Raw genomic sequence first — 19,144 nt, 5'->3', positions numbered from 1 at the left:
TGATAATAATTCTTGATATTCGTCAATCTTCATGATTTTCGCGGGAAATTTATTTCGTTTTTGGCGGGAAAGGTCGAAAAGTTCACGGCGCCTGCGCAGTATGGACCATATCCGGGTACTTCACCCCGCGATCAAAGTGCGAGTGGGGGCGAAAAAGTCGTCTGATTCGGGCGTTATTTCATTAGATTTGCTCACTTCTGGTGGAATTTTCACAGTAACCGGAAAGGAACGGCCGTCTGATCGGAGTCCGTGCGGATAAGAAGGCGGTAGAGAAGGTAGGTAGGCCGTGGCGGGCCGTATCACGCGCCGTCTGCCCCGCGGGACACACATACCGACTCATGTTCCCCCACACGTCCCAAACGTGTCGACGTTGCAAAGCTCAGGTCCCATCCAAGGGCATGAGACGGCTTCGTTTGGCACTAAATCCTTAAATTGCTGCGGATTATACAGTCGCACATGATGTAAGAACCAGACTCGTAGACGTGTAGGAAGTTGTCAAGTTGATTATGATAGCTATTTTTGTGATAAAAGTGTTGTGTTTTGGTCGTGGTCACCTTGGCCAACTACAGCGGATAGAGTCTGACGATGCAGACGAATTTTTCATTCCTCTAGCTAGTCCATCAATAAATGACCACCTGTGTGTTTGTCATTTTGGGGGGCGTATTGTGGACAGTGTCAAAGTTCACTTTTTTTCTCCTCAGAGATTTATTTCTTCGTGTAGAAAACGCCGTGACGAACAATTCTTCCTTCTCACGACATGATTTCATCTGGAAATAATTAAGGGCGATCGGCCTTCTACTCTAGGCGTATGCTGACTTCAGACAACGCCACCCCCTCAAATTATGCACCAATTCTGCCCTCCTTTTGTCCGTTAATTGCATCAGATATCCAAATTATCAAGTTCTATTTTCCCTTTCTACAGAAGTAAGAGTTGATAAGTCGTAGAGTGAGTTAAAGAATGTCAATGGGACGGTTTCTGATTGCATCATGGGTTCAGCATTCACATTTGTAGCCCATATTTCACATTCCTGAAAAGACAACACACTTAGAACCACATGAATCACAAAGGCTAATCAGGATTAAATTTGTCACCCTTTCAAAATCAGTAATTCACACTGTGCATTAACTCTGGACTTATAGCGTGTTATCAAGAAGTGAAGAATGCTTGTAGGGTTGAATTTTTGTAGTCTATTCATGCCCATGGTGTAAGGTTACGTCTTCTTTCAACAGAGCTTGGATAATGGGGCGGGAAAGGTCACCGTTCAATTGTTAGTTTTGTGATATACTTGTACCACAAAGACCCTAGACTGGATTGTATCCATTACTTTATTATTCTTGTCAGTAGTACTTTCTCAAAGTTTCTGCAGAACTTTTTAATTCCCTTGCTTTACCTCATCCCAAGTTTTCACTTGCAGTCATTTTTTGTCAGTTCTTGTCAGCGCATCTTTGAGTTATTTGTAGAGGACTATGTTTACAACATGATTTTTACTCCAGAAGTTGCATAACATAGCAAAAAGATAGATAAAGGTAAATTGTACAAGAAGTAACAAACTATGCGGTAGGTACTTTTAAAATGGTCCCAAAACCAAAGGTCATTTACAAATCTCCTGCTGCCAAAGTACAAGTTGATAATTGTAACTGAAAGTGGGGCAAAGATCACTGTTTGCATATAGTGATTCACCTATTGCCATTAAGTACTTTCTTTAGGAATTAGTAGCCACCATATGTGTTACGTTGTATAGTGGGCAGGGAAAAGGCTTTCTTTGGTATCCCATCAAAACAGACAGTGTTTTGAAAGCTGTAGAAGTTTCACACCAGGATGTTGACAGGTACCAAACCCTGAAGGCCTGCCAAGAAATTCCAGGGTAAGACACTTCTGGCAGGAAGCCTTTCTTTCTTCAAGACAACATTCTCCAAATCTTTACATCCTCCTGTACTAGTGTGGACTGGCAGGGAATGTTGTGTTTGGAAACAGGCTATAAATTATGGGCTCAATGTTGCGCAAAATTATACACATGGTGTACTAGTACCAATACTAGGAAGAAGTGTATTCAATGACATTTTCCATTCAAATTAATGTGCAAAGTGAGTTATCAAACTTAACCCTAATACTTTGCAACATGTTTTCGTTACATACTCTTTCGAAATAAAATTGGACCAAGGCAACAATATATTAATTGTCATCTCATTCCTTATCTCTTATCTCTGATTTCTTTATTTCTACTTTTCTTCTTGTCTTCAATGAAAAATAAAGTTGGATAATTCATGAACTTCCAAAACTGGCTAAAATAAAGGAATATGCAGTTGACACCCATGAATGTATCTCTCTCTCTGTGTGGCCTTAACTAGGATTCCAAGAAACCAGGATAAGCAGCCAGGATCCCATCACAAGTCTAAATATAACCACTCTCTCTGATATCGAATTGCTGATGGAATTGCTTGTAGGAGCCACCAGACAGGCCATACTAAACCTGACCTTACCCTGACCTTAACCACTACTTGTCTGGCACAGGGATTATTGACTAGTCTGGACAGCTTTTACACAATGTGAGACTGAGACCTACCGTGAGCAAAATGCAGACAAGCTGGTACTAAAAAGTAAAAGCTTATCATGGACTCATAACCAGGCATTCTACTAAACCCACAAAGAACACATTTTCTGATAACCTAATGCCTATGGATATTATTAGCAAAAGCTTGCAAATGTTTAGATTTATGAATTATTACTTTGTAAATATTGTATGGTGCTCTGATTGAACCACATCATATATAGTAAAATTTTAATGTATACTTATTCCCCTTATAATGTTAATGAGAAGTTTCAGGGTGCAGTTGTTTGAAATTCAAGAGACCTTGACCTGTGAAGGCTAGACTGGACAGTCATATTATATTACTAGTGTTATAGGACAGGAGGGGATGTCCCAGTGGTTCAACTGGTAGCAGCCTCCCATATTTATTTCTTGGCATGACAGCAAGAATGCTCCATTCATGATAAGGTGACATTGTTCTGAAGATAGTTTTCGGGTACATCCTGACTTCAATGGAAACATTGCCTTACATACATCTGTACATGATGTATATGCATGTTTACATCTTGAACGTGTCTCCTCATATGGAATCATCTATTCCAGGCCTCTAGCAAATTCTCAGAAATACCCCGTCAAGGCCAATGCCACATCCAATCCATATGGATAATGTCTTTGAAGCTCATACATGTGGTTATATGATGAGTTATGGCAAAACTGACATAGATTTGCCAGCTGAAAGGATGTATGGTAAACCCAGGTTATCATTCAAACCCAGAGAAACTTGTAGGTAAAGCAGCATTTTTGTTTGTCATGAGCGAGCAGGTTTGTTATTGTTTCAATACCATGATAGGCTGAAGGCAACAAGTTTCTAAATAGCATTAGTTATGTTTTCTGACAGCACCTTTGCTCTTACTTAATGTAAATACTCTTGCTTTTACCATGTTGCTGTAAAAGGAGAAATGTTCATGGAAATTCAATATTGTGGAAGGGAAAATCTTGAGTATATTCAGTGGCTTTAAGTTTGCTTGCGGTGAGGAGGTCACAGTGAAAACCACAAACATAAAGCCACCGCAAACATTTCCCTTGTTACAGTTTACTGCACGTCTAAAGGATTTGTTTGTTAGTAACACTAACTCTATTTTCGTCAACTCTCAGGCTTTGTTGTTTTTCTGTAAATTATGTTGTTACAATTTACCCTTTAACTAACTATACCTTTAACTACGTTCAGTGGCGAGAACCTGTAACTCGTGAGTAATGAAAACATCACTGTGTTTGGTATTGACGCATGGGTGTGGTTTGACATGTACTGTAGATGTACTTTGACCATACAAAGTCTTCTCTACAGTAAATATTAAATGTACAGTTGACATGGCAAGGTCCCTGTTGACAGGATACCCTTTCTCTTCAACCTCATTATCAAGACAGTCCTTACATTACAAATCTGTAGAAACCTTCCATGAGTGATTGACTTCTGTGTATCCCTCTTCCATTATCATCATCATCTTTCTTGAATGATTGTCTGGTTGATCATTTAGCAATAGTAATCTTTAACCTTTCACTCCAGGGCTGCTACCCCTTGTGGCTGCCACTCCCCTTTTACTTCAACGTCCAGACACATCAAAAGACTTCATGTCCTTTGGCTTGAAGTGTACTGATCATCTCAAATATTGGTATTTATTTTACTCCATGCTACAATTTACCTTTTCGCTGGTCAGTGCAATTAGCAAGGGGGAACAGTTTTTTCTCATATCATCAAAAAGTGGTGTTGCCAAGAAGAATTTGACACCAGAAGCCATGGTAATTGAAATAAAAGTAGAAGCAGATGGTTGTAAAGGTTTGTGGTTGGCCCCCTTTTGGGATTTGCTAATGGAATGTTCTTGAGATGATTGAATAGGACAGTTCACTTGGTGTGTCACATGGTGTCCTTTGCTTAACCTTGCTATCACATGTACTCCATAGATTGCTCCAAAATACTCTTCTATAATGTAGGGGTAGAGCAAACTTGCTATTTTCTGGTTTAAAAATGAGGCAAAACATAGCAATTATGCAAAAAACACCTGTCAGTTCAGTTCAGGTTAATCTGTTGATACATTTTTATATAATCCAAACCTATATACTGTTCCATACTGGGTATTAGCTACTGTAATTGATATATTTATGTAGTATATGTAGATGTTTACTGTGATGATTGTCACCAAAGTTTCATGAAAAAAAAGAACTACAGTAAAATGGTTTAACATTCTATTTACAGTTTCCACGTTCCATTGTGATTTTTTTAGTGTTGCATGTAGACGTTTGTCTGGTGCAGCTCCAAAATGAGCATTTTTGAAGAGGTAATTAAGATTAGCCTCGACAGCGGTAATGGCGGAGGTCATGTACAGCCAGGGCTATAATTAAGAGGCACAGGTGCATCACTCATATAATTATCATAATTGCCTGCGTGTCCTCTCATTAACTGACGTGATAAATGGGATGTTACAAGGTTATTGCCTTTCTTGTTGCTGGAAAAGCTGTTGGTCTTTAAAAAAAGAGGAATATTACACCAGCTATCCACAAACGTTTTTTCCCTCAATGATATTTTATCATGATACCCAAGAAATGTATTGATCATATATTGTATGAATAGAGCTGTATATTCTTAGTGATATTGTATTAATAAAGTTATGTTTTCTTAATATTAATTATTGTATTTGAATGAAATTTCTCGCTTTGTTTATTTAGTTGCCCGGAATCCTAGAAATGGCCTTGTATTGCAGCTTTTCCATATGACAATTATTGTATGATTTCTATTATAACTGAAAATATAGAGGAAAATTTCTCTGTACAGTAGTACAGGGTACACTATACATATACATGTTGAGTTTATAGGCATTGGTATTCTGTCCGGCTCTGTAGTGAATTACTCATACACAGTCATAGCTTAGAAATGTATTATGTATGGACTGAACAGGTGCTATTTTAAGCTTCAAAGGGAAGGTAGAGTCCATGTATGTGGATATACATCGTGAATCACTTTGTGAGCAATTTTAAGGTGCGTGGTTGCCTTGCTGTAATGTGGCACTCTTATGGGAGTTTGATCATGTTCATTAGCATGCTCGGTAGCAATTGCTTGACTGGCAATTCCTGAGGTTCATGGGATCAACGTTGTTGGTTTTTTGTCTTCTGTAATACCTTTCTAAAGGTAAAAGCTTAGTCAAATTTTACCAGTACCTTGGATTTGACACATGATATAGCTAGAATCTCGCAGTTAATATATGCTGAGTCATACTTAGGTTAGGTGTGCCTAGTGCGTATAAATATAGTTTTTACAGTATGTGCTTTTGAATAATTTGACTCTAAAAATTGTGACTCTTGCTAGCTAAAAGTAATACATATCAACTTTTTTTTGTTCATTGTCAAAATATCTGCTTATCAACTCAGTTACACTTGAAATACAATGTTTTATATCTTGTTGGTATTCAACTTCAAGAGGTTGGACCTGGTACTTACAAATGTACACCAAGCTACATCAGAGGTTTGTTTATAACAGACCATCCAACCTCTGTCACTCCAGAATTCCTCCCGTGTCCCTACACTTCCCTGTAAAATCTCAAACAAATGTTTAATGTTTGGCTTATTGGCAGTTGTCCAGCATTTAAGGCAAACCACATCTAGCAGTGGTTTGATGTCATCAAGTCTCGAGATAAAGTAAATTTAAGATGTGACCAGCTACCCACTATAGTAAATTATGGCTGGTGACTAGTGATTTTTAGATACACTCATGGCAGGTGCTAATTTGCAGATAGGGAATATTATCAGTTTTATCCTACCCTCAATAAAAAGGGGTCATTGAAAGTCAAGGGTACATGTGTAGATATTCTTAAAGATGTGGCCAGCTATCCACCATAGTAAATTCTGCCTGGTGACTAGTAATTTTTAGATACACTCATGGCAGGTGCTAATTTGCAGATAGGGAATATTATCAGTTTTATCCTACCCTCAATAAAAAGGGGTCATTGAAAGTCAAGGGTAGATACACTTGGGAACCTTAAACCCTCAAGCACCCGACCTTTTTTTGCGACTAAAATGACCGAGTGGGGTCCAAACGGACCCCAAAATATTTTGTTCATATCATCTCAGTTCCAATTCCTATCGGTGATCATTGTGCATACATTGCTTCGTCAATGTAAGAGGAATATTTTGACATGTTAAGGTGTTGCTAATTCTACCTCATTATCATAATTTATGCAAAAGATCAGAAGGACCATGTTTTGCACTAAACCCATTCTGACCAGAGAGGGGAATTTTGAGGCCCTCAGCAAGCTTTATGTCGCATAACTCATGAACGGCTAGTGCTAAAGCTACGAAACTTGGTTATATATCACAAAATATTGTTAGCAAAATATTTTTGTCAGTAAAGTAATTTTATCATTATTTAAGGTTGCCATGGCAACGGAATTCTGACAGGCATATTTTTGCAAAAAATTTCCAATTTTGATTTAAACAAGGTTTTTTTGGTAAACCATGCTTGTTTTCTTACAACAATAAAGTTCTATGAAGTTTAATGCTTTTTTCATGATTCAAATTTATAATTTATGCTAATTTCATGACGTCATTAGTCAAAATCCAAGATGGCCGTCCTTATAAGGTAAATGACGTCATAATGACGTCACATTATATGGTAATGACACAGAAGTTTCTAGGAGGATTTAGTTTTACATGTTTACTCTTCTCTGAAAGTTTGGTGGTGATAGGATAAGTAGTTAGAGAGTTAGACTCAAAAGTTTGTTTCAAAACCTGCACTTTTTGGCTGGGGTCCGTTTGGACCCCAGACGGACTGATCACGGACTTTCTTTATAGCTTCCACAGTATTGTACCAATCTTCATAAAAACGTAGGAGAAGGTATAGAAGACATTGGCTGACAAAGTCACGGAAGGATTTTTTCGTCCAATAAAAAATGTTCAAATGGTATTTCAAAATGTATGTCTGGGGTCCAAATGGACCCCACTCGGGTGTTTGAGGGTTAATGGATTTGGCAGCCATGTTGTAACAGCAACCTTTAGTATCCCCTTCTCTGTTTTCATAGTACTGGATGATGTATCCTGCAACATAGGACAGTGGATTTCTCAGGAATAGATTGGATGTTAATGTTGTTGTATTTCTAAGTTCAATCTGCCCATTGCCTTGCTTTTATTTTGCAAATTAGGTCATGGTTACTACTTATTGAAGTTAATCAGTACACTGCTGTGAAAGCATTTGTCTGTTAGTACCCGTGGTGCTCAATTACAATGTACATTACGATTCAGTACATCATCCTGGAAAGATGTTAGTTTATATCAACATTTGCGTAATATTATGCTTGATTGTAGCATGTTACCTCTATGAAGCATATGTTATGTTTTTTGTGTACGTTTATGGATCTGGATGTATGTGACTGTGATGCAAGAATTTGACCTAGTTGTCATGATTGAATTGTAGCACGTAATAAATGGATTGTTGCGTTCCTGAAAATGCACATCATTTGTGGGCCTCGTAGTGGCTTTCTGATGCTGCATCAAATGTACCTTTTTGGACATGCTGTTGTGATCTTGTTGTAAAAGTTTTTCTATTTTCTCCTTACAGGTTTTAAACAGTGGGATGCCGCAATAGTGTCCACAGTAGATAGAGTAGAGACAAAGATAACTAGAGCAGCAACATGGCAAAATTGTTGAGATCCTTAAGATGCACATCATTTGTAGGCCTCCTAGCGGCTTTCATGATACTGAATCAAACTTCCCATTCTGAACATGCTCTGATCTTGTTGTTAAAGCAGTTCCATTTTTTATTTTGTTTTCACAGGTTTTAAGCAGTGGGATGCCGCAGTAGCGTCCACAGTAGATAGAGTAGAGACGAAGATAACTAGACTAGAGCAGCAGCATGGCAAGCACAGTCAAGAAGGGCAAGAAGGAGCCCTTAACAGCCGAAGAAAAGGTCAAACAGTATGAAGGGGACGGAATGGTCTTCAAGGGCAAGGTGATAGGTATTGATGATGTGGAGGCTGCAAGAGGGGACAAGATGTGCCAGGACTCCATGAACAAGCTCAAGGTACGTTGAGCTCAAGAGTAGTTGATATTGTGAATTGTTGTCTTTAGTTGTGATCAATTACCTAAACTTTATTGGCACTCTTATTTGTTGGTACAAATACATTGATGAATGTAAGTCATGTGACCAGATTAGTTATACTGGAACAAATAGTGATGATATCCAAAGACATGGTAGTATGAATTTTATAACGAGTAAAATGACTGGAAAACACAAATGTATTTCTAAAATTCTATGTCTAAGACACAAGTAAAATTTGTACATGTCATGGTTCTGAGCAATTGAGTAACAAATTACTAACAATATCCTGCTAAATGTGTTCAAATCAAGAATCATTTGTTTACAGTGTAGTCAGTTATGATAAAAAATGAAACAAGAATATGTATTTTCTCATGACTATTTCCTCCGTACTTTAGCTTGCAGTTAAGGCATCAGGAGCCCACAAGCAGCGCATCACCATCAGTGTGTCCCTCCAGGGTCTGAAGATCATAGATCTGGCCTCTGGGGTGAGTATTGTTGTATTTGTTAGCATTGTTAGTGTGTAAGTATATTTAATACAGACTGTGGAGTCTGAAATAGATGTTTCAATGAAATGAGATGTGGATTTCTTAAAGTTAGTATTATGTAAGTGTTCATTTAGAAGAGGGAGAGTGGAGAAGCAAGCAGCAATAATAATAATATGATTACGTTATGATATGATGATATTTAAGTATCAATTGTGATGTGTATTTGGAGTATATGTTAGAAATGAATAGACTTAACCCTTAAACTGCCAAACCCAGATATACCCGGCACACATATACATGTCCTGTGTGCCGAACCCAGATATATCCGGGATAGGGTATTCCCCCGAAGTAGCAACTTTGCGCGCGCATGGCGTGCGAACCCCGGAAGTTAGGGACTTCGGCCTTGTTCGGGGGGTTCTTTTTGGAGGTCAGCAGCCAACCCTGGATACAGAAAGCATACAGACATAAAGTAGAATTTTACATACTTTGACAAAATAGTCAGAAGGGAGTTTGTTTGTAATCCTATGACTTATTTCTTAACAGGCGATCAACCACCGGCACCCTGTGCACAAGATCTCGTTCATAGCCCGGGATGTGACAGACAACAGAGCCTTTGGCTGGGTCTTCAGCCCAGGGGAGGGGCAGCACAAGTTCTTCGCCATCAAGACAGAAAAGCAGGTGGGCCAAAATTTGTTATCAGTAGTTTGTGTGAAATCTTTGTCTTAAGTATGTGCAACCAGAAAGGTAATATTTTTGCAAAAAAAAAGCAGCATATTTTCCCTGAAGGAAAAGAAAGAAGAAGAACAACAACACACCAGCAGAAGCAATTTGTTTTCCCTGTTGGGGAAAACATAATAATGAAACCTCAAATAAAAAGTCGACAAGAAATGTAATGCCAACATGTCACAATAGCATCAAACTCCTTACAACTTATCAAGAAGATGAAAGTATTCACTGAAATGTACCAAATAGCAATTTCTCAAGCAACTGGATATGATTTTGGAAATGGTCAGACGTTTTTGATAACATCCGTTATCTTTCGTCTGTGAGATCTTGTTGGAGAGCGGGTTTTATATCCCAACTAGGAATTGACATGCAAAAGAGGTAAAGACAGTTTTTGGTAGTCCAATAGGAAACATCTCTTTTGCATATCTGGCCATTTCCAATATCATATCCAGGTGTTTGAGTAACTGCTATTTGGTGTATCTTATTACCTGGATCTGGATGCCTAATCTTCATCGACGTGTCCACTGAAATGTTTCTCCAGGCCGAAGCTGTGGTGTTGTCCATCCGAGACCTGTTCCAGACGGTGTACAATGTGAAGAAAGCAGAGATGGACAAGAAGAAACAAGCCCAGCAGGATGGCACCACAGATCCCACCAACGGTGAAAGCTACTACCAGGTATGAAGTCGTTAATATTCATGCATCTCCAATGGATGCATTTGACTTATATAGCTATGGCGGCCTTGAAAAGTTGTCTTCTGACAAGAAACAACTGTTTTGCCATACCTTCTACTGTATTGGAGAATATTAATAGATAAATAGATAAATACAACTAAATGTACTTTTCTTCAATGGTACAAATGTCCTAATCTCCAAGCAGATCTATCAGAGGCAAAGACAGTATTCAAGGACTGAACAGTGTCCAACTGGCTCTCATGGACACTGGTTGTCTCCCAATGATCTGCTTTGAGATTACAAATGTCCTTGGTCCTTCACGCCAACTTTTGATGCATCATTGATTTTCATGCAACTGGATTTTAGAATAGTTCATTTCAGTGCACTTAAACGGGGCAGAAATATAGCTACATGTATGATCTATGTGCTGATTGGTTACATGAAAGTGATGCTTAGAATATTTGTAAAAATTGGGTTGAAAATGGCTATCATACCTGTCAGGCAGCATCTAGAGCAATAGAAGTAGCACCTTGTGTAGATGTTTGTATTAGCATTAACCTCTTTCTTATCCCTCCTATACTTGTAGATGTTGTAATTTATGGCTATCTAGAGGCATTTTAACCTCCAAGGTTCAAAATACATACCTGCAATTTGCATGCCAGTTGGCATTGTAGGCAGGGCTCGAAATACCACCTGCATATGCAGGTTGGTGCAGGTAAAATTGGAGCTGTGCAGTTGTTTCTGGTGTCTACCTGCACCCAACCTGCACTGGTCCATGTGCCGGGTTTTTACGCATACTCCCATAATGTAGCTGTACATGGGTTGTTATTAACTGCATTGACCTATAAAGTATAACAGAAAAAAATAGCAATGGTTCCTGAACAGATTGATCTTTACTTTCTAAATTCAGAGTGGTGCAGGTAAAATTTGTCTGGTGCAGGTAATTTTCAATGTTACCTGCACCAGTGCAGGTATGCAGAAAAAAGTATTTCAAGCCCTGGTAGGGGACAAGATTTTAGGCTTATCAACAGTGTACGAAACGTCATGTTGTAGTCGGACAGCGGTGCTCGAAACACGAAACACCCACTTTTGCACTTGCAAATGCAGCCACATTTTGCTTGGCGCAACTTAATTTTAAACTCAGGTAGCACAGTGCGAACATGAAATTTTGCAGTTCGAACACTGCTTTTCCCCCACCTACATGCATAAGCTTTTTTTATATTTATTTCTTGATAAGCTAAAACATAAGAAGATACATATAATGGATATGTAGCTGATTCAAAGAAAGCAATAACTTAGAAGTGGGGCAACCTGTAATGTTGATGGCGCAACCTGGCTTTTAACTCAGGTTGCCGCCTGAGCAACCTGGCTGAAGAAAATATTTTGAGCACTGCAACAGCAACTTGATTAGACAGCTTCTCTGAATTGCATGTAGAGCTTTTAACAACACTACAGCACTATAGTATGTCACCAAAAGAAAGTATCTTGAGCCCTAACCTCTATCTCATCTCCACAGTGTCTCTCTCTGTTTAATGCACACTGCACACTTTACTACAGTTGGTCCTTCCTCTCTCACTAACTTGTTCCCTTGTTCTGCCTTTTCCTGCTGTGCTTTCTCTCTTCGGATTAAAAAGTTGATAGACTCTGAAACTATACTGCTAGATGGACTGTGTAATGAGGGGTACAAAGACACATCCATTGAGGAACACATCTATGAGGTATCAACAAATAATGATAACTTTATTGCACAACAAATGTACAAGGTACAAAGATGGCATCTGCATACATGTAACTACAGTTCTATAGCTTATCTAACTAATACAGGAGTGTGAAGTATGGGATAAGGTGTTTTTTTACAATCATTGGAGGCTTTTACATTCATGTCCATTGAGATAAATTCTTGTCTATGAAATATAGAGAATTGGTAATTCAGAATATTTGGAACATATAATCATACAGTGATATTCATCTTCAATTTGCTCTGGACAGAATGGACAAAGCCTCTGGCCAATACAATAGGAAGTTTTTTGGAATGTGACATCTACTGCTGTCAAAACCTTTGAATAAGTTCATCAAGGTTCTTTATTGACAACCTTTCAGTGACTGTCCCTGACTTTTTCACTGCATTAGCTATTGGAGGATATACAGTGAAACTTGTATAAGCGACCACGTCCGTAAGACGACCATCGGCCTATTACGACCGCTTTTGGCCGGTCCCGATTTTCCTCCCCATAGACACAAGCATTAAGCAACGTGGCTAAGGCGACCACTTGTCTTCTGTGACCGCGACCACCCCGAATCCGGTCCGCCCGCGACCGAAATGTTGCCGAAGACGACCGCGTCATTTTCAAGTGTGTAGCGGCCTCGATTTTTTATGATATCTGGCGAGAAATCCGCTAAAATCGGCTTGTGTTTTGGCGAAGAAAACTTGCCGAAACGACTGCGTCATTTTCAAGACTGTAGAAACTGTCGATATTTGATGATAAATCGCGAGAAATATCGCTAAAATTGGCTTGTGTTTTGGCAACTAAAATGTTACCGAAACCACTGCGTTATTTTCAAGAGTATAAGAACATCGATTTTTTATCATAACTGCCGGGAAATTACGGCAAAATCTGTGTGTTTTGGTTCTGTTATCGCGCCGAGCCAAAATCAAACATGGCGCCCAAGAGGTCAAACGGTGTCATTGGGCAAGTCCACTGGAGTGTAGGTAGAAATGTTGCGTGCGTTGTTATTGTACTCTACATTTAAACCGTACAAATTGCAAATTTATTTTCATAAAACTTGTTTGAAGTAAAGATAACAGATATAAGATATCTTTATGACTTTATAACACATTTTATCAGAGAATAAAAGGTGCATGTGTGTCTTTTTGAGAAACTGCTCACCCTTGCTTCTAGTGAAGCGTCCATTTGTCAACATCTTCATGGTTAGAAGCGTCGGTGGGGTTAAACTTGTTTTTCTCGGCAAATTTTCGCCTTCTAGGCAGCGTTGAGACTTTAAGACCCGCACCAGAAGAGAAACAAACTCACTCACATTATTTTCATGGGTAACAACGTTGAAATGAACCATTTATTTTTCTGCCGTGCTGCCGATTTGAAAGAAGGTTCCCGTCTTGTCGGGCATGTGTGCGCATGCTTTTTGTTATGGCGGTAAGCTCCCCAACTTATTTCTGACCCGCTGGCTGAGATTCACAAAGTAAAAAGATAGGCAATTAGCGTTGTTAACACGAAAATCGCATTTCAAAACGCACGTGGGGCGTCGGGTTCTCCACTGAAAACAGCGATGTTTTTGTAGCAATATGGACCATTGTCTTGACGGTGTCGCCCATTCACAAGTTTTTGACAGACAATGCCGGCGGGAAAAATGACGCTGCTCCTGCTACAAAAAGCAACGAAAATGTGAAAGAATAGCCCTAAATTTTGGAAACGTTTCAATTTTACATGAGTTGGTATAACAATACTATATGAATCATACAGATAGACAGTTCAACAGTGATAATGTTCTCACGTGCAAATGTACAGGTTCGTGGAATTAAACTATTTTAAAGACAATTAACTTTGAAATCATTGTGTCTGTCCTATCTTGTCACTTTTTCTTTCTTTGCACAAGAAGACCACGTGTCTAAAACGACCACTTTGCACTGGTCCCCAGGGTGGTCTTCTTAGACAAGTTTCACTGTACATTGATACTTAACATTTACAGCAAAAATTCTGTGCTGATAGTGGTACATGTACGATACATGTACTTACATCAACTTCATTCGAATCTAAAGAATCCAAAATCATTTATTCATTTTGTGAAGACCACCATAGAATTATCTTTCTCAAAAAAACTTAGTTATACAGTAAAAGTCAGTTATATAGTAATACTAACACTCGCAAAAAGTTGTATCTGCTTACATTGTTGTCGTATTGTTTAGGACCAGTAGTTTTTTAGCTCTGCATTTTTAAGGCTCAAATAATTGATAGTTATAAGAATACTGTCCTTAAATGTGTGATTGTTACCTGTTTCACTTTTGTGTCTTCTCTCCCAATTTGTCTTCCTGTCTGCTTGCATGGATTGGACCAGTCTGTCCAATCTACAAAGGTAAAAAGTCCAAAAAAGAGACGCAAAGACAAAGGAAGCCCTACAAACGAAAGCTCGTATGACTCTTCTACGGGAGAACCTATCTACCAGGTATAGCTGTGTCTAGAATTGGCTTGGCTATAGTGTGGTACTTTTTTGGACTTGTTTCTCCCTTCCTTGAATGTCTTTCCTTTTCCCTTTATTGTGTGTAAACTTTTGTGGCATGGCATTCTTTGTCAGTGTTGTGAAAGTCTGTTGAAATCTTTAAAAAATTGCATGTACATTGCATGCTTGTGGCAGTTTGCTCCATAGCAGGGCAAACTATTGCTTGCATGGTTATTGTCTATGATGCTAGCTAGGTTTCTGATTGCAGTCAAATTTCATGCCATTTCATTTCATGAAAAGCATTGTTTATCTCCCTCCTGTGCTACAGTTTACCATGCTTGCTTTTTTCAAAATTGCATCTCTGACGTCTTCTTGTTTTTGTTTGTTTTGTGCTCTTTATCGTTTGTTGCTGTCTACTGTTGTGTACACAGGGCCAGCTTTCATCCAACCACCTTAATAGCAACACGCTGCAGCTTACTGCTTGCTTGCCTCGTGTGAGTACTCACAAGAAGTATTGCCTTATGGTGCAGTCAAACCTGTCTATAGCGACCAGGGCTTGAAAATGGTCATAGTAGACAGGTGGCCACTATAGACAGGATTTTTAATGCTTGGGTCAATGGGGAAAGTAAGGAATCACCCAAAAAATTGGTCAGGTGGTCGTTATGCAGAGGTGGTCACTAGTGCAGGTTTGACTGTATGTAACAAAGGTTTGGTTTACCAAGGCTGTCTCCAGGACATGTTCATCCATTCCAGGACGTAAATTTGGTTGTCCGGACAGACAAAAATCTCACCCTATACATCCAGAAAATTTGAACTTTTTGGCATGAAATTGAAATCTGGAGAAAGTGTATTTTCATAAGTTTAAAACGACGGATCTAATAATGAAAATTCACAACTTTGGCTTCCAAGCAATGACTGGGAAAAGAACTAAGTTGGAGACAGCCTTTGGTTTTCACCCCCTTAAGCCTCATACCTCATGGAGACGTCATTCCTTCTTCTTCCCAGGTTCCCACCAACAAACCAGTAGGACAAGATGGAGAAGCCCAACCTGCAGCAGCAGAACAGAGTGCAGAGGAAACCAAGGTAACCAACAATGACTCTGCCTCCTTGGAGTTTCACATTTTCTTTTTTATTTTGCTGAATGTATGTACTGCGTGAGAGGGTTCTCTGATGGCAACATGGCTGAAATGACAATAATCATACACATATGGCTTGTGACTTGCACTTTTGCTGTATGGCATCAGCCCTGCTAACATGATCAAGTCCAGGAGTTATTTGCCACGGACACTAACGCCAGTTTCCTCGCCTGCCTTCCAGGCTGGTGCACAGGTTGGCAATTTGCTGGATCTTGAAGAGGAGCTTCAGTCATTGCAGACTGTAAGTTTTGTTTTTACTGATATCATGAGCTACAGACTAAGGTTGCTGTATGTTGTATTTATGTACATGTTACTAACATACCACGGTTATGCTGGATGACATCTTGCAAATGGTTTCATCATTTTGAGTAGGAATTTTAACATCTACAAAATGAATTGAAATTTTCTGCTTTAGTTATTAAGAATGAAGATGGAAATTTTGCATTGCTCATGGCAATCATTAGATTCACTCATCTTAACACATGTGATTTCCGACTTATTTTCTGAGCCAAAATTTATCGCAAAAGTGCTGTGAGCTACAGATTAAGATTGCTGTTGTGTTGATGTACATGTAACTAACATGTACTGTGGAGCTACCACGGTTATGCTGAATGTAAATTTGACTTTTGACTAGGAATTTTAACATCAAATGAATTGATACTTTCTGCTTTGTTTTGTAAAGATAAAGATGAAAATCTTGCATTGTTACTCAGAATATTCACTCATGAATACACATGTGATTTCTCAGTTATTGTCTGAAATGGTCGAACGAAAATTTATTTCAATCGTGCTGTAAAAATCTCTTGGCTTTTGGTGGAAGAGTTTCTTTGGCTTTTCTGAAGTACTGGAGTTTGTTGAGAATACTATACTGACAATTTGCATGATGTCAGTTCAAGGTTGAAATGTGTATCAGTATTGAAGAGTCCAGTGAGTAAAATTTTTAAGGAACAGACTCAAAATAAAAAGTTGGTTTGGCTCCATGAGCAGTAATAGAGGAAGGAAGAGATATTTTAATCACAGCATTTTGTACCTGAGTACTTCTTGTGCAAACATGCATAGATAATCAGTTTGATTCAGGGCCGGAACTTTCTCAGGTGATTACAAATGATAAGTAGAGCTAGCATTCCAAGAATTGTTACCTTGACCTTTTACCTGTGAGCTGAGTTAGATTTAGTGTAAAATGTTCACAATCAGTCCTTGGGGTGGTTGTGGAAGCAAGATGAAACATTTTTTTCCTGCAAAAGAAATTAGGACCAAACTAGTATTTGGCATGTATGAATAGAACTATATGCCTTGAAAGTCAAACTATGATCTAGCCAAGCCTCATTCCTTAAGAACATGCAAAGCAGTCAAAATCTTTGGAACAACAGACAAAGAAGAAATTGCAACTCGTAAGAAATAAAACAAACTACTTGGAAATGATTTTCATATGCCAGACTAACATTTTAAAATCAACCTATATCTTATGTACAGCAGTAAACCATTTGCCTGAAACAACATAGCAATGCCATCTAGTGATTGGAATATGAACGACAGCATTGGCTCAAGGCCAGCTGTTGTAGAGCTAACATTGCTTAGCTTAATGATTTGAGCACAAGGTGTCCAAAGAATCATAGTCTTGTGTAAGGGTTATTATCTGCAATGTATTAACAACATATGTGATAGTCAGATGGGAGTTTTTATTGTTTGTCCATAAAGAACACTGATGATGATTGATTGCTGCTAATGTTGTGTCCAATAGCCAGTCCTACAGCTGAGTTAGTTGGCTTACTGTGATCTTTACCGCAGTACTTAACAGCAGTAACAGTAGAGTCGTGAGAGCTTGGTTTGTCAGGGTCCCAGTGTGCAAAAGTGTTTTTTTTTTGCTCGTCATATTTGCAGAATCTCGGAGCATTGGCAAGGTACACAGTGCAGTCAGTCCTTTAGCAGCAACATTTTCATGTATGCAACCACATTTTCTCCATACTTTATTTACTGTGTATGTAAATCTTGCTTCTCTAATTCCAGGGAATCAAAGACATGGACAAGTTGGCAGACCTTTTTGCTGCCCAGCCCAACGATCCATTCAGCAGCCCAGACTCTACTGCGAACACTCCCAACACCACACAACAAGATCTGTTCGGCTCCCCTGTGGCCCCAGTGGTAAACATAACCTTTATTTTTCAATATCTTGGTTGTAGCAGCTAACATATTGTACAGTAACTGCTTTTTCGGCTTGTGTAAACAATGTTTGATACCTTCCATTTGTACTGGTTTTACCATGTAATAAATTAAACATCCATGGATTTCTCGACTCGATGAATGCTGTTGCAAAGCACACATTCATATTTTTACTTCCTCTTTTCCTGTTGAATATGTGAGTGAAAAATAAATCTTCCTGTTTTGAATGGAACAAATAATTTATGGGATCAGTATCAGCTTTTACGCCACATTGTAAAATCTACTGTAAACATTGGAACAGACATTAACTTTACCAATCATAGTCTATGTTGAAGGACTTTTGCACAATAGTGGGGTACGATTTTAATACCACCCCAAAACAAACACACATACATGCATTTACTAGATACACAACAATTGTTCTCACAAGGGATGTCTCCCAACCCTGTGTTTTTTGCGCCGCTATTAAGAATGGAATGAAAGCCTACTAATCTGAAAAGCATTGAGTATACTCACAAAGTTGTATGTGTTTCTTTCATGTTAATATTTGTAATTTTATCATGAAACGTTTTCATGCATTTGATTGCCATTGCATTGTGGTGTGACTTGAGTGCATATCATTCCAATGCTTTCTGTCATTTTCCTTTTTTAATCTTTTATGTTGATACGTTGACATGCTTCTGTTAATGACTGATGCGTAAGGATTGGATACAAATTTTTCTCTTGATCAATTTGGCTCAGATTTTTGTATTCACATAATTGAGTATTGTTATTCAGGTTCATTTTCCCATATACAAAATTATACAGCATGCAATGCCGCTTACGCATTTTCAATTTACTACACAATGTATATACTATAAACTGAGTATGCTATAAAAGCCAAGCTTGCTTGGCAATGGTGCTATGCATGTGTTATGGAACATACTCACTTCTGGTTGTGAACTTTTGAGATCGACTCTTTGGGTATTTATCAGTAAATGAGAGGGATGTCTCCAGCTTTTCCCCAGTTTTCAAAATGTTACGAATAATCAATGAGTTGCTAGTTACAGAATGCACAGCATATCTATACTGTAGTGCATGTACAGTCAAAGCTGTTTAATTGCACACTCCAATTGCCAGTGTATTTTGTGAAATATCTGGTGAATGGTGCATCACGAAAAAGTATCGAGCTGCACTGCACC

General features: G+C 38.6%; 1 protein-coding gene across 12 annotated transcripts in view; it reads left to right on the top strand.

Moving 5' to 3' along the window:
- Positions 1-93: 93 nt before the first annotated feature.
- Positions 94-19,144, top strand: part of LOC118432374 (disabled homolog 2-like) — a 27,610-nt gene continuing 8,559 nt past the window's right edge. For 2 of the 12 annotated variants that reach the window (XM_035843918.1, XM_035843917.1), the window contains exons 1-10: positions 94-275; positions 8,347-8,592; positions 9,006-9,095; positions 9,639-9,773; positions 10,363-10,497; positions 14,566-14,673; positions 15,099-15,161; positions 15,673-15,750; positions 15,985-16,044; positions 17,811-17,945. In XM_035843918.1, the coding sequence (XP_035699811.1) occupies positions 8,425-8,592; positions 9,006-9,095; positions 9,639-9,773; positions 10,363-10,497; positions 14,566-14,673; positions 15,099-15,161; positions 15,673-15,750; positions 15,985-16,044; positions 17,811-17,945 (972 nt within the window). In that variant the 5' untranslated portion in view covers positions 94-275; positions 8,347-8,424. The remainder of the gene's footprint in view (positions 276-8,346; positions 8,593-9,005; positions 9,096-9,638; positions 9,774-10,362; positions 10,498-14,565; positions 14,674-15,098; positions 15,162-15,672; positions 15,751-15,984; positions 16,045-17,810; positions 17,946-19,144) is intronic. The other 10 variants (XM_035843920.1, XM_035843919.1, XM_035843928.1 and 7 more) reach the window with 9 other exon arrangements.

Source organism: Branchiostoma floridae, chromosome 15 (assembly GCF_000003815.2).
Source record: "Branchiostoma floridae strain S238N-H82 chromosome 15, Bfl_VNyyK, whole genome shotgun sequence".
In the NCBI taxonomy this organism is placed as follows: domain Eukaryota; kingdom Metazoa; phylum Chordata; class Leptocardii; order Amphioxiformes; family Branchiostomatidae; genus Branchiostoma; species Branchiostoma floridae.
This window is presented reverse-complemented; position numbering and strand designations above follow the sequence as displayed.